The 14,216-nt window shown below is 37.5% G+C and overlaps 1 protein-coding gene across 2 annotated transcripts in view; it reads right to left on the reverse strand.

Moving 5' to 3' along the window:
• The window catches only part of ntrk2b (neurotrophic tyrosine kinase, receptor, type 2b), a 34,606-nt gene that overhangs the window by 7,673 nt on the left and 12,717 nt on the right, over nucleotides 1-14,216 (reverse strand). Inside the window, exons 10-17 of one of the 2 annotated variants that reach the window (XM_079873229.1) lie at nucleotides 12,165-12,182; nucleotides 11,921-11,938; nucleotides 11,780-11,808; nucleotides 10,827-10,926; nucleotides 9,063-9,251; nucleotides 7,327-7,457; nucleotides 7,042-7,214; nucleotides 5,718-5,958 (exon numbers count right to left, since the gene is read on the reverse strand). In XM_079873229.1, the coding sequence (XP_079729355.1) occupies nucleotides 5,718-5,958; nucleotides 7,042-7,214; nucleotides 7,327-7,457; nucleotides 9,063-9,251; nucleotides 10,827-10,926; nucleotides 11,780-11,808; nucleotides 11,921-11,938; nucleotides 12,165-12,182 (899 nt within the window). The remainder of the gene's footprint in view (nucleotides 1-5,717; nucleotides 5,959-7,041; nucleotides 7,215-7,326; nucleotides 7,458-9,062; nucleotides 9,252-10,826; nucleotides 10,927-11,779; nucleotides 11,809-11,920; nucleotides 11,939-12,164; nucleotides 12,183-14,216) is intronic. The other variant, XM_079873230.1, reaches the window with a different exon arrangement.

Here is a 14,216-nt window from a genome sequence, read left to right on the forward strand (position 1 = left end):
TTATGAGCATGCGCATTGAAAAGGCAAATGCATAACTTAAAAGTAATTCTAAAAAAAATTATATAAATACTAAAATATAATTATAACTGTTCTTATAATGCAGCATAGGTCTTAATGGGTCTTTATAAATGTATTTATAAAATAGTAATACTTACTTATAAATAAGTATAAATGGAGCTATAATTCATTATAAGCATGGTCTTCATAGAAAGTGTTACCTTTATGGTGCCAACCCCAAACTTTTGAACAGTCATGTAATTTCAATAACTGGGTAATAACTAGGTAATACCATTGAACATAAACCTAAACCTAAGTTCCCTTACATTACAACCAGAATAGTTCCAAATCAAGTTGTGTGCTATACCAAGTCTTCTGAAGCTACAGAATAGCTTTGCGGAGAACAGACAGGATTCATTGTTAAGCTTCCCCTCTATTGCAGCTCTCAAGTACCAGATGCCATTGATTCTTGTGTATCATGACTAATCACAATGTGGCAGAACTGAATATGCAGAAGTGTAAATGAGACTGGAGAAGGGAATATTTTCAACAATTTTGGGTCTCTTTCACAAAGCTATGGTTTCAAAAGACCTGGAATAGCATGAGGATGAGTACGTGATGATAAATGTCACATTTAGGTGAACAATTCAGTAGATAGCACAATGAACTTTCCACTCATTCAAGACCAGAAGAATAGGAATTGTGGCATTGAAAATCATGCTTGCATAAATGGGAGACACTTCATCCACCCTCAGATTGAGCATATGGGGCATTAACAGCATAACAGAGAGAATTAGCTTGATATGAAATATGCAGTTTGCAGCTAATGTCTAATATAAGTCCACCAGGTGCCTGCTCACTACAGTGCTTTGCCACAATGCCTAGTTTATCGCAAAAAACCTAAAACAGTTTGACCTCATTATCTTGACATTGCATTGCTGGATTCGTGGAAATCATGCAATGACAAAATCCAGTTTTTTTTCTCTTGTTATACAGCAGAGGAAGCTGATATTCCTTCATCACACACATACACACACACACACGGCTGCTGACACAGCAGAGTGTTTCCGGCTGTGTTGGCAGCATGCAGGTTTGGGAGAGCCCTTCAGTGTCAGATGGTCTGGGCTTTTTCTGGAAGAACTCACTGTGGGGAACTGTTGAGGCACTTTCATATTTACAGTATTTAATCAGCTGTTCAGATGCATGCATTTAAATAATTATTAGTCATAATAAATCATAAAAACAAAAGTGTTCATGAGAAAAATAAATCAGTCATATTATCCATTATGGACATATACAAACTGCCCTTTGCTTTTAGGTGTTCATTTTTTCCCTATGTCAGATCTGTGTTCAGCTAATTAAAACAGATTTTTTTTAAAGTGTTTTGCCTTTAACTGACAAATAAGAAATGTCAGGAAACAAAAGTAAGAGGTGGGATTGGGAAATAATAACCCAAACTAGAACTGACTTTAGGTTATAATCGACCTTTGACAGTTGGTTGAACTGCAGAGAATCAATAAGTAGCTCTGTGACACTTTCAAGTCAATGCTCTGCTTGGGCAGCCCATGTCAACCTCGACTCAAACGCCATGAGTTTTTGGGACTACCTTTTTATTCCAATGGCAGATAGAGATAAAGTGGAAGGAGGAGTGTTTGGAAACAATCATCATTTGGTACAGACATGCTAGTGTCATTCACTTTCATCCAATCATAAACCACTTTAAAAGTCCTCTAGCATATTTTGTTGCATCACGTGTTCATATTTGCATTCACACATCGTAAATGTGTTCTCGGAGAGTTCTCGGAGAGTTTCTGTGTTCACACTCCTCAGTGGTTTAGTTTGAGCACCCAATAAGAATGTATGGATAGGCAGCATTTTAATAGACTGGTTCTAATTTGTTTTGAAATGATTGGTTCTGAACACTGTAGTATGTCATTTGTTGTGCTATTAGTGGCAACACAATTGCAATATGTTTACTTGGGCGTCACGACATGGCAACATTGGCTCAATCAAAAGTTTTCTTCAAAAACAGTCTTTCTTTTTGCAGTTCTGTTTGGAGTCGCAAATTCAAAAATGCAGCTTTGAGCAATGTAACAGCATGAACAGCTAACTTTTTTTTTGCTGTAACAGATAGCCAAAGCAAAATATGTTTTTATATATTTTAAGTAACAGAGAGAGAGAGAGAATAGTTAATTCACATTAATAGTTAATTCATATTGATCAACAAACCCTATGGAAGTAATTTAGTGTCTTTGAAACAAAAAAGCATGTTGAATTACACAAAGTAAAAAAAAAAAAAAAAAGCACCGCATTAACAGTGCTTGTATTTTAATGTATTGTATTTTCAGGGCTTGCATTTTGGGGGCTGAAATTCACAATGAATCTATATTTAAGCTGTGAATATTTCATCTGAAAACATTTCACACACAATTTCATTATTAAAAATTTCAAAAATATTCAAAAATATTTTATATTTAAAATGCCACCTATAACAGTACAGGAAATTTTCGGTCCATTTTATTTTTCGGTCCATTTTGCTTTACAAATTTGCTTTCACCAATTCAGTGGTTCAAATTCAGAAGAATATTCAAAATTGATATACCGGTAATCAATTTTGGGAGATGTATAGTGTACAAATGTAATAATTTAAGAATCAACTGGTGAAAAATTCATATGGGTCAATGGCTAAAATCTGTCCCTTCAATCTATATGGTGGATAATTTTGTTAACGCTGTTGTTCATGTTTGTTAAAAGGAATTTATTATCTATAATTCTATTTTTATATAATTATTTTATTTCTGTATGATCATATATAATGTAGTTATCCATTCAGATTTAAATGAAATAAGAAATTTGTAGTATATTTGGGTTCCTCAGACTAAAAGGACCATGGCCCGGTTCCCCGATAACGCTCACTCTTAGCGCGCTAAGAAGACTCGAAAGATATATCTTACCAAAGTTGTTTATGTTCCTAAGTGTGTTCCCCGAAGTGTCCCTTAGGAAGCTTCTTAACACGCTACCTCTTACGTTCGACGTTACAAAGGCGCTGTCCCAAGTGAAGGTTCTGAATTAGTTGGCATCGATTGCTCAGGAATCAATTTTCCACTTCACGCGAAGGTGCATTACGGCGTTAAGAAAGACAACACGTTCTATGCAAATGAAACATTCCTCAAATTATTCCAGTAACATTTATTTTAACATAGTTTAAGTTATCAGTAAAATATAGACTATTAATTAAATTATCAAATTGTCAGTAATATGTTCACACGATATGTTGTGACGGGTAGACGAACCGGGTATCCCTCGCTAATCATCCACCCTCCTTATCCCGTTGTGCCACTTGTGCCGCTTCTTGACATGGGTTTAACGACTTCTAAAAATTATGTAATACACTTTTATATTAATGGTAAGCTACTTTACAATCAGAATTGATTGGCAAGCAGCTGCAGTTACTTCTGTTTAATGCGGTATTGATTTCCATTGGTTAATGTTTTCAATAAAAAGCAACCTATCTACAATGAACAGAGAGAGAGAGTGAAGGTGATGATACACAGGGCAACTTTTTGAGCAATGTTGCTGGGCAATCTTGCAGATCGATTGTTGCTTAGGCTCTTTCCCATTGAAAATTGGCAGTAAATTTCTGTCTGGATAATTTAGATCAGTCGTGGGCCCTGTGTCTCATCTGGTTGCCCGTTGACGGCAACATTGCCCAGCAAGATTGCTCAAAAAGTTGCCCTGTGTATCATCACCTTTAGATACAGAATATGGTGGGGAAGCAACGTAAAAAAAAGGGCACCAAGCTTCTCGTCAGAGGAACTTGAAGTTTTGCTGGACGAGGTGAGCTTGCACAAGGTGACGCTGTTTTCCAGCTTTCGGAATAACTTGTTATTTGACAAAAAAATTGACATGGACTAAACGGCTCCGCGGCCGGCGCCGTCTTTGATTCAATACAAGGACACGTTGGATCGCTGCCATAGTTGGTCGCTTACTGGACACCACCATGCTTACCCATTTATAGATCTTAGCCATTTAGAGCCAAATTGTTTGCCAGATTTTAATTATCAAAAGTGATTGCCAATTTAAACGCTTTAATGACATTACGAAATAGCCTAGGCTAATTACCACCATATTAGTTCTGATACCAAATAAAGTCAACTTCATAAATAGGCCTGTATCCATTGCGAACATATTTTATTATTAGTCTTAAAATGTCCATAACATAAAATCATTGTTGAGCCACAACATTGTCAACATACCATAGTTTGACTTGTACTGCGCTGCGCTGATTTCTAAAGACTGCTGCACAGTGGCGGCGACTAGCGTCTTGAGCTCAAACAACGCTAAGAGAGAGCTTACGAATGGTCCTGGGCCTGGTTTCCCAAAGCGTTCTTATCTCTAAGTAGTTCTTAACCTATTCCTTAACCTCTCTCTTAACCTTATGGCACGATTCCCGAAACGTTCGTTCGCTAAGTATATCTTCTGTAAGTCACACTTTCGTAAGGTTGGTCTGGACCACTCTTAGCTTTACCTTATCACTGTTGCAGGTCTATATGAATATAATTCTGAAGTTTTAATACACCCAGACAGTATTAAATTAGGCTAATTCAAGTGTTTTCATGCAAAGAATAAAATTGTCATTACACTGATTGTTGTTAGATTTTTAATTATATTATTATACAATATTATTAATTTAATTAAAATGCTCTTTTAAAGGCCAGTGAAAGCATAGGCTACTGTCAGTTAAGTCCTATTCGGACGCTAATATTGTTTCTCATTGGGCTCGTCCGGTATTTTAAACATTTACAGGGGTAAGTCGGTGATTTTAGTGCCGTCCGAATCCATAATATCAGTGTTTTTCTCACCCAACCCGCGTAAAAATCCCTGGCCAAATTAGTACCTTCTGTTTTTTGACAAACAGGTCGTGTGGTAATTTAATTGCCGTCTGAATCCACATCTCTGAGTTTACAAGAGATTCAAAATTCAAAATTCCTTTTTGATCACTGCCGAGCACCGTACGTAAGATGTACATTTTTATTACTGAAATGCTGGAAAGTATTTACAAGAACAATATTTCATCGCAGCTCCACCTCAGCGAACAAAAATGGGAAAGAGAAGAAGGCACGTAAATTTTTGAAAAGGTTATTGTGGCAGCAATATATGTTACAATTTTAAAATATGTAGGCTAGGCTATTATAGGCTATTATAGTTTGGATTATTTTTTATAATATCCAATAATCATAATAAATTGCAATTTCAACTATTTCTGAAGTGCTTCATTTATAAAGATCACCGCTTTCTCACATAAACAGCCCCTGCACGAGAGAATAATTGATTCTCGAGCCATCAATATCAAACAATTCAGCACCATCGCCACGGACAGCGCCGGGTAACGTCGCACGTAAGAAGGTATATCTTAAGCAGCTTCCTATGGTTCGGGGAACACACTTAGGAACATAAACAACTTTGGTAAGATATATCTTTCGAGCTTTCTTAGCGCGCTAAGAGTGAGCGTTATCGGGAAACCGGGCCCAGACCAACCTTACGAAAGTGTGACTTACAGAAGATATACTTAGCGTACGAACGTGTCAGGAATCGTGCCATAACGTTAAGAGAGAGGTTAAGGAATAGGTTAAGAACTACTTAGCGACAAGAACGTTTTGGGGAACCGGGCCCAGAATATATTTAGCAATATGGACATTTCCGAGGTGACCCAAACTTACCCTATAGTAGTCGGTGCTGTACACATCTCTGGACATGCCAAAGTCTCCTATCTTGACAAGCAGGTTCTCTCCCACCAAGCAGTTACGTGTGGCCAGGTCTCTGTGCACAAAATGCTGTGAGGCCAGATACACCATGCCTGCTGCTATCTGCTGAGCAATGTGCAACATCTGAGGCTGAGTCAACTCCACCATCAAACTCTGCTGTCCGTCCGCCATCAGCACCGCATCTGGACCATGCGCCCTGAGAGAGAGAGAGAGAGAGAGAGAGGATGAAAATATGTGTATGATCAAGTGTATATAATCATGTGTATGACTGAAAAAAGTCGAAGATCAGAAAGCGGACGACACACGTTTACATGAAAAGCCATGTAAAGCCATATTCAATTTTTCGACTTACTTAGACTTAAACTTTACAGATCAACTGAACAATTTCTTTATTGAAATAATCCATGTTCTTTAGAATTATTAGCTTCACATTTCTTGCCCCAAAAACTTCCATTGTATATGCATTGCTTTACACAAATGCTGGTAAAAGGAGTCAGAATGAGCAAATTTTCAAAAATCAAGCGCGAGAAGCGAGCAGAGAAAAACTGCACATGGATAAAGGAAATGTACTCCTCTTAGAAAATGCACAAATAAAGATACTTTTAGAAAAAATTGACATTTTTCACTTGTTTTGCCTGTAGCTCAGATTCAGCCTGTGCGCATTCCGACTCCTTTTGCTAGCAAGGGCCACAAATATTTGCTTTCCAAACCTGTATGACTTTCTTTTTCTGTAGAACACATGAGAAGATACTTTGGTAACACTTTAATTCAATGGTCCACTTTAGACATTCTACTAACTATAAGCAACTTTGCAAATACATGTCAAATAACTCTCATTAGAGTTTTAGTAAGCTGTCTGCTTAATATCTGCTAACACTTTATTTTGAGTTATTAGTTATTATTAGTCCCTCAACAGACATTCTAGTGACTTTAAGTAACTTTGCAACTACATGTCAACTTATTTTACTTACCCTAACCCTGACACCTAACACCTAACCTAACAGTCTACTAAAACTCTAATGAGAGTTAGTTGACATGTTGTTGCAAAGTTACTTATGGCTAGTAAAATGTCTAAAGTGGAGCAAGGTAGGTTTGGACCTCACTAACTTTCACTCTAAGGACAAAAGTAAGAATTCATACAACATGAGGGTAAATGATGAAAAAAAAAAGATTTGGGGGTGAACTATCCCTTTAACTTGTATGTAACCTAGAACTTGTCTAAAACATGAATGTTTATAAAAACTGTAAGTGTGGGTGTTATAAATGCTCTCATGCAAACCTGAGAAACTTGTTGAGGTCTCCATGTTTCATGTATTCAAACACCATGATGAGGGGGTCACTTTCTACACACACGCCATAAAACTTGACAATGTGGTCATGCTGCAAGTTGGTAAGGAGCTCCGCTTCTCTGTGGAAATCTGCTCGCCCACTTTCGCTGGCCTCTTTCAGAGTCTGTGAGATAAGAAAGCCATGTATTTTCTCTAACTTGTATTATCTCTTATGTATATACTTGAAATTACTTGCGTAATTTCAATGAATGTTTTGTTGTTTAAATATACCATACCTTAACAGCCACCAAAATCTTCTCTTGGTCAGGAGACAAGTTGTAGCATTCAGCCAAGAACACTTTTCCAAAAGCCCCTTCTCCAAGCTCCCTCTTTAGCAGAATGTTGTGACGCTTTATGTGTTGGACAACTGCAAAACAAATAACACTTGTAGTTAAAACTAGATTTTTACTATTTGAGTGATGGTTGTTCATATAAAAACTAGGGCATCGTGGGCAGCTGTCAGGGTTCTGTCATCAATTACTCCCCCTCATGTTGTTCCAAACCTGTAAGACTTTCGTTCATCTTCGTAAAACAAATGAAGATCTTTTTAATGAAATCTGAGCAATTTGTGTCCCTCCATTGATAGCTATGTAACTACCACTTCGTAAAACTAATCCATATGAATTAGTTTAGTCCAAATTTTCTGAGGAGACTCGATCGCTTTATATGATGAACAGATTTAATTTAGGCTTTTATTCACATATAAACATTGATCAGCGAACATAAACAGAAGCTCAACCGAACCTGCTTGACGCATGAAAACAAACCTCATTGGTTCCTGTGGAAGCTCAAATGTGCTGTGCAACTCATTGGTTCTTCATATGGATTAGTTTTATGATCTCTTTATGAACTTTTTGAAGCGTCAAAGTGGTAGTTGCGTAGCTGTCAGTGGAGGAACAGAAATGGCTCAGATTTCATCAAAGAGATCTTCATTTGTGTTCCAAAGATGAACAAAAGTCTTACAGGGTTGTAAAGACATGAGGGTGAGTAATCAATGATTGATGATCATTTTTGGGTGAACTATCCCTTTAAGTGTTGTTGTTCAGTCATTCATTTATGCAAAAAACAGAAGTTTACTACTTTACAACTACATAATTCAGAGAGAAAATGTAGGGCAAGACTTGAGTTTCTCCATCAGTTGTTGATTGGATTGTAAAAAGTGAGCTTGTGTACTGGAATGTGATTGGCTAAATCACTGCAACATGTTCCAGTATTATTTTAGAATCATTGATACATTATTATAGTAGTTTTAATATTTATTTATTTATTTATTATAATTATTATACAGTATAAAATGTTAATATGTCTATATTTTATTCTTCTATATTTTCTGTTTTAATTTTAGATAGGTTTAGAAATGTAGTTGTATCTTTTTGTCATTTTTGTTAGTTTAATTTTGTTGTTTTTTCAGTTAATGTTTATTTTATTTCAGATAATGACATTTTTATGGTTTTAGTTTATGTCTTACTTTTATTTAATGATAACCTTGCCGCAGCCTTGCATACATCAGAAGAGAGATGTGACTCATATCACAGGAAGACGAGTAATTTATGGCATTAAAGATAGATAATGTTAGAGGTCAAAAAAGCATATGTACGGATTAACCATTCATAATAAGACCATTAATATGCAATAATAAAATAAATAAGGTACATTTTGATTTCATGCTGACATAACCCTACATATGAGCTGCCCTGTGGGATGCTTGCCTTAGCAAACACCACTAATGACTGATCAGGTTGGTAAGATACAAATTAACTGTGTTGGATCCTAAAATTTGAATGAAGAATGCTTGCTGAAATGTACAGTCTAAAAATGATTAAGTTACACAGCGTCAGCCATCCCTGATATCATCGCCATGGTGATAGAAGGGGAGGTTACTATGACAACTGACCAGTGGTAACCTAGGCTGGAATCTATTGCAGAGGATGGAATGGGGCCGGTGACGGCCCAGCACGCCACGGGAACTCACGAGTGTCCGATTTCAGCATACTGCCAGGGTTGCGGAAGTACTGGGGGTTCTCGATGACTGGAATCTTTGTCATTCCGATAATAACAGCATCTGGGCCCATCTCCGAGGATGATGGCGTGTTGTTGCCATTGGAAACATGGTGGAGCGGGCTGGCCGAGTCGTCGTCATTACTGATGACAGATGAGGAGCCTGGTGGAGAGGGCAAAAAAACCCAGACAATAATCCATAGAAATGAAAAGCCATCGCTGGGTCAATACACATGAATAAACATACCATACAAATGCATTCAAAAAAAGTGTATTATTATAAGAGGAAACAATAACAATTATTTTGAATAAATATAAAAATTAGGGCTGTCAAAAGATTAATCGCGATTAATCGCATCCAAAATAAAAGTTTGTGTTTACATAATATATGTGTGTGTACTGTGTATAATTATTTTGTATATATAAATACACACACATGCATGTATATATTTAAGAAATATTTGCATACATATACTGTATATATATTTATATAGTTTATATTATATATAAATATAAATTTTTTTATATATATAAATAACACATTTTTCTTAAATATATACATGCATGTGTGTGTATTTATATATACAAATTTAATTATACACAGTACACACACATATATTATTAAAAACAAACTTTTATTTTGGATGCGATTAATCGCGATTAATCTTTTGACAGCCCTAATTAAAATTAATATTATTCTATGTTATTATTCTATATTTGTGGTCTGTAGGTTACTGTAATAGATAATGTTATCTGCCAGCCATTAATAAAGTCTTTTTACTTTACATAATGTGACAACATTTCTGAAACAAATTGTAGACGAGGACTTTTTATTTTCCAATGAGAACTGAAAAGTGGTAGCCTGGGAAAACCCAGACAACTTCCGGCAAATTCAGATTTGCTCAAGAAGTAGTCTGGCAAAGAGCTCATTCAAGCCCATTTCCATGGCCTAGAAATCACGGCACCAATCAGAAACGTTGAGGCGGGCTTTACACAATGACGATCGCTCTGATTGGTTTTAGGTCTATCCAACTGCATTTGAGGCATTTGAGCGACGTCCGTTGGTGACGCCCCATTGGAAATGATTTGTCTATGGAGCTCTGCCAGACCATAACTCAGTTACTACTGAGAATGGTCTGGTTTTAACCAGGCTAGAAAAGTGGGCCTTCCATATTAGAATAGAGACAGACCTGAAAGTTAACAAAGGGTGTGTTTACAACGACGTACTAAAAACAGAAACGTTTTTCCTTTGCGTTCCTTTGTCTCTGTTCACACGGATCAGCGGAAATGACTAAAAGCGCTGTGTTATGCTGCCAGGCCAGTAGCTGGCGATGTCACTTTGTAAAGAAAAACTACATGCCTAGACTGCACACGTAATACGCATGCGCATAACTTCACTGTTTTCACAAATTCGTGTTTTTGTAGTTTACACAGAGAGGATAACGGTATCGTTTTCAAAAACTTGTGCTTTGAAATGTTTTCAAAAGTTTGTTTTCAGGCCCCTAAAACACAGTTGTCTTGTAAATGAATGGCCAAAATGCATAAAAAGTTTTCCATTTCTAGTTGAAAACGGTATTGTGTAAACGGCCCCTAAAATGTTTGCTAAAACAATGCCTAAATTGATTTGAAATAACATACATGGGAGCATCGTACACCAGGTATATGTATTAAGAAGGTAAATAGGGTCCATTTTGATCTCATGTTGACAGAAGTGAAAACATTTAAATGATGAACTTACCTTTCATACCAAACTTGGAGCTTCTACCATATTTGAGGAAAACTAACATAACGATGCATCCAGTTAAAGCAACCACAGCTATCCCAACCACTATGTAAACCTAGAATATAAAAACACACAGTAGATTTTACTCTAGCAAGCGTGACTCCAATCTGGGGTCAGTTTGAATTGATTTAGCACAGTAAACCTAACAAATTTATAGAAGTAACATTGTATCAAAGAAAGACATTTACTATGTATTGAAATCACTTGCTACTCCAATATTGTTGCAATTGTAAATTGTCCAATAATATATCAAACAATTAATGGAATATTCCTGGTGAATATATGTTAAGCTCTGTCAACAATATCTGAGGCTTGCTGTAGATTACCACTGATGACAATAATGTGACTTCTCTCTCAGTTTCTCAGTTTGAAAACAAAAAAGAATGCGTTCTTACAAATGTCAAAAGTCTTTGGGGGAAAATTCATCCAACTACAAAAGTAATACCACCTCAAATAAAGAAAGATTAAAAGATGGGGAAAAAAAAGATTTAGACAACTTTACAGATCAAATAAACATTATTTACTGAATCTCTTAAACAAAAGTACAAGAGTCATTTTTTTGCTTTCAAACTCTCTGGAAAGCTGGCCCCACTGACTTTCAGGTCAAGTATAAACTGAAAGAACAATTTTTGGTTACACTTTATTTTAAGGTGTCTTTGTTACACTTTAATTACCTACATTTACTTACTATAGGGTTAGGTTTGGTTTAGGGTTAGTTGCATGAAATTATGCATAATTTATAGCTATTACTATAGAAACTACATGTAACATATGTAGCAAAGACACTGTAAAATAAAGTGTTACCCAATTTTCTATAGTAATTGACAGCAGGCCACAGATGTTGTCGATAGAACTCAAGACGTATTTAACCTGGAATATTCCTTTAATCGCTCTATACAAAAACATACCGCAACTTTTTCCTCCAGTGGTGGGGTTTCTTAAAAACAGACAAAAAAAAAAACACACTAAGTATACGATTGCAGTTCAAAATCTGAAGGTTTGAACAAATACATATAAATGGTGAGCAATAAAGGAAAAAACAGTCTTACCTGGACTAAATGTTGTGTCTGTGTTACATCATTTAAATGGAAAGAAAAATCAAAACGAATTATTCAGTGATAAATATCATATAAACTGTATTTTAGCAATGTTTTTATTTTTTCAGTAGCTGGGTAAATCTAATGAAAACTGATAAGAAATGTCTATGAAATATTTCACCCCATTATAATATGAAACTATATTTTGCATAAAGAAAATGCAGTCTAAACTAAAGTCTCGAAAAAACAGTCTTACCTGGACTAAATGTTGTGTCTGTGTTACATCATTTAAATGGAAAAAAATCGAAATGAATTATTCAGTGATAAATATCATTCTATAAACTGTATTTTAGCAATGTTTTTATTTTTTCAGTAGCTGGGTAAATCTAATGAAAACTGATAAGAAATGTCTACGAAATATTTCACCCCATTATCATATGAAACTATATTTTGCATAAAGAAAATGCAGTCTAAACTAAAGTCTCTTTTTACAACTATGATTTTTTTGCATTGTGACATTATTTTCATGGCAATTAAGCACAAACTCCAAATGCCAGTAGTCTATTGAAATGCGAAAATTTGCATGAATGTAAGTATAAAATATATATTACTTAAAATTTATGATAAATTATTTATAAAGGTGTGTTGTAAAGTAAAATGTCAAGTATAGTATTTGTTGCACCGAACTTAACTTATAATAATAATTTAAAATAAATAATTGCATGTGAACAGGATGATTTTCATGACTTCATGATTAAATCTGTCACTGCGCCACCTGTGATGACTACACCCTTATGGAGGGCTTCAGGTGCGGGCTGGACGGGCTTCCTGATGCCCCAGGGGAATACCTGATGGACGTTAGCTGAGTACATAAACTTCGGCTCTGGGTGGATGTATCCCCTTTTACTGTGGGCGAAGCTGAAAGAAATACCATTACCATCGTCCAGCCCCACCTTGCTCACGTTACCGTGCCAGGTCCAGAGCCCAGCCAACCGCCCCCCACGCCATGCACAAACATTAAGCCAGAGCCCACCGCAGACAGGGAGCTCAAATCTGCCGCAATGGACGAGCCAAACAAGAGGACTAAGCCAACTATCGCCTTGGAGCCTGAGCTCCACAGTGAGTCTGACCAGGTGTTTGAGCCGGCAAAACCCTGTGCCACCGTGGAAGTGGTAATGGAGGTTGAGGGAATGGAGGAGGACCCCTCCCACGCTCCCAACACTGAGAGTGAGCTGTTACTGACCTTTATCATCAGCACAGGTCCTGCCCAGCTGTAAGTCTTCTATGTCTTCATTGCCGCTAGTTCCGCCCTGCGTAAAGCCTGTTTCTTCACCCAGTACAAAGTCTGTGTCATTGTCGTTGATCCCACCCAACCTCCCTTTCCCGCCTCTGCTTTGCAATTCAGCCAGTCCATCAGCCACATCTTTGTTGGTTTCCTTGAGCACCTCAATTTCTCCTCTAACGGCACTCAGTTGTGTTGATCTGCATCGGGTCTTTCGGTCACCAGCATCGCCCAGGCAAGTGGATCTCCGGCTCGGCCTCTACCTCCTGATCCCTTCACTCCACCTCGGTCCGTTGACCTGTCGGCTCCACCTTGGATCCTCCCTCCCTCAGCTTCAACAGATACCATCATCCTTACGGCTCCAATGGGCTCCCTCGTCCATCTGGCTCTGCCTTGGTCAGACTTCACCCTGCCTGAGCCAAGAACTTAGACGTCTGGCCGTCTGGCTCTGCCTTCCCCCTGGCTCCACCTCAGTCCTCAGTCCCACCGGCTTCACCTCAGTCATCAGGCACCTCGGGCGCTCATTGCTGCGGCTCTGCCTCTGCCTCCAGGACCATCGGTGTTGCCCGGTCCCATCTGTTCTCCGCCTGCGTCCAGGGTACCACTACCATCGGCTTCATCTCCATCAGTCACGCCCCAGGTGTTGTCAGCCAAGTCTCCACTATGGCTCCTCTCTCCGTTGACTCCACTGTGGGCTTTCATCCTGGCTGTGCTCTGGATTCTCGCCTGACTACTCCTCCATTCCTGGCCTGCCTGGCTCCTCCCCCCATCATTACCACCTTGATACTTGGTAACCATGGCACTTTGTCTGCCTTCTTCCTCCTTGGATTACAGTAACGAAGCACAGTTATGAAGAATTTAGTTGGGAAATGTGCTTACTTGTCATCAAAAATACTGTCACTATGCTAAAAATCTTGAATGTAAACAGATTTCTTCATGCAAAATCTAATTTATTTATTTATTTTGATTTTAGGGTGAAAGTTTTTTGTTGGGGAGTGATTTCCTTTAAAAAGATTCATCCAGCTT

This window comes from Squalius cephalus (genome assembly GCF_949319135.1).
Source record: "Squalius cephalus genome assembly, chromosome: 5".
Taxonomy (NCBI): Eukaryota; Metazoa; Chordata; class Actinopteri; order Cypriniformes; family Leuciscidae; genus Squalius; species Squalius cephalus.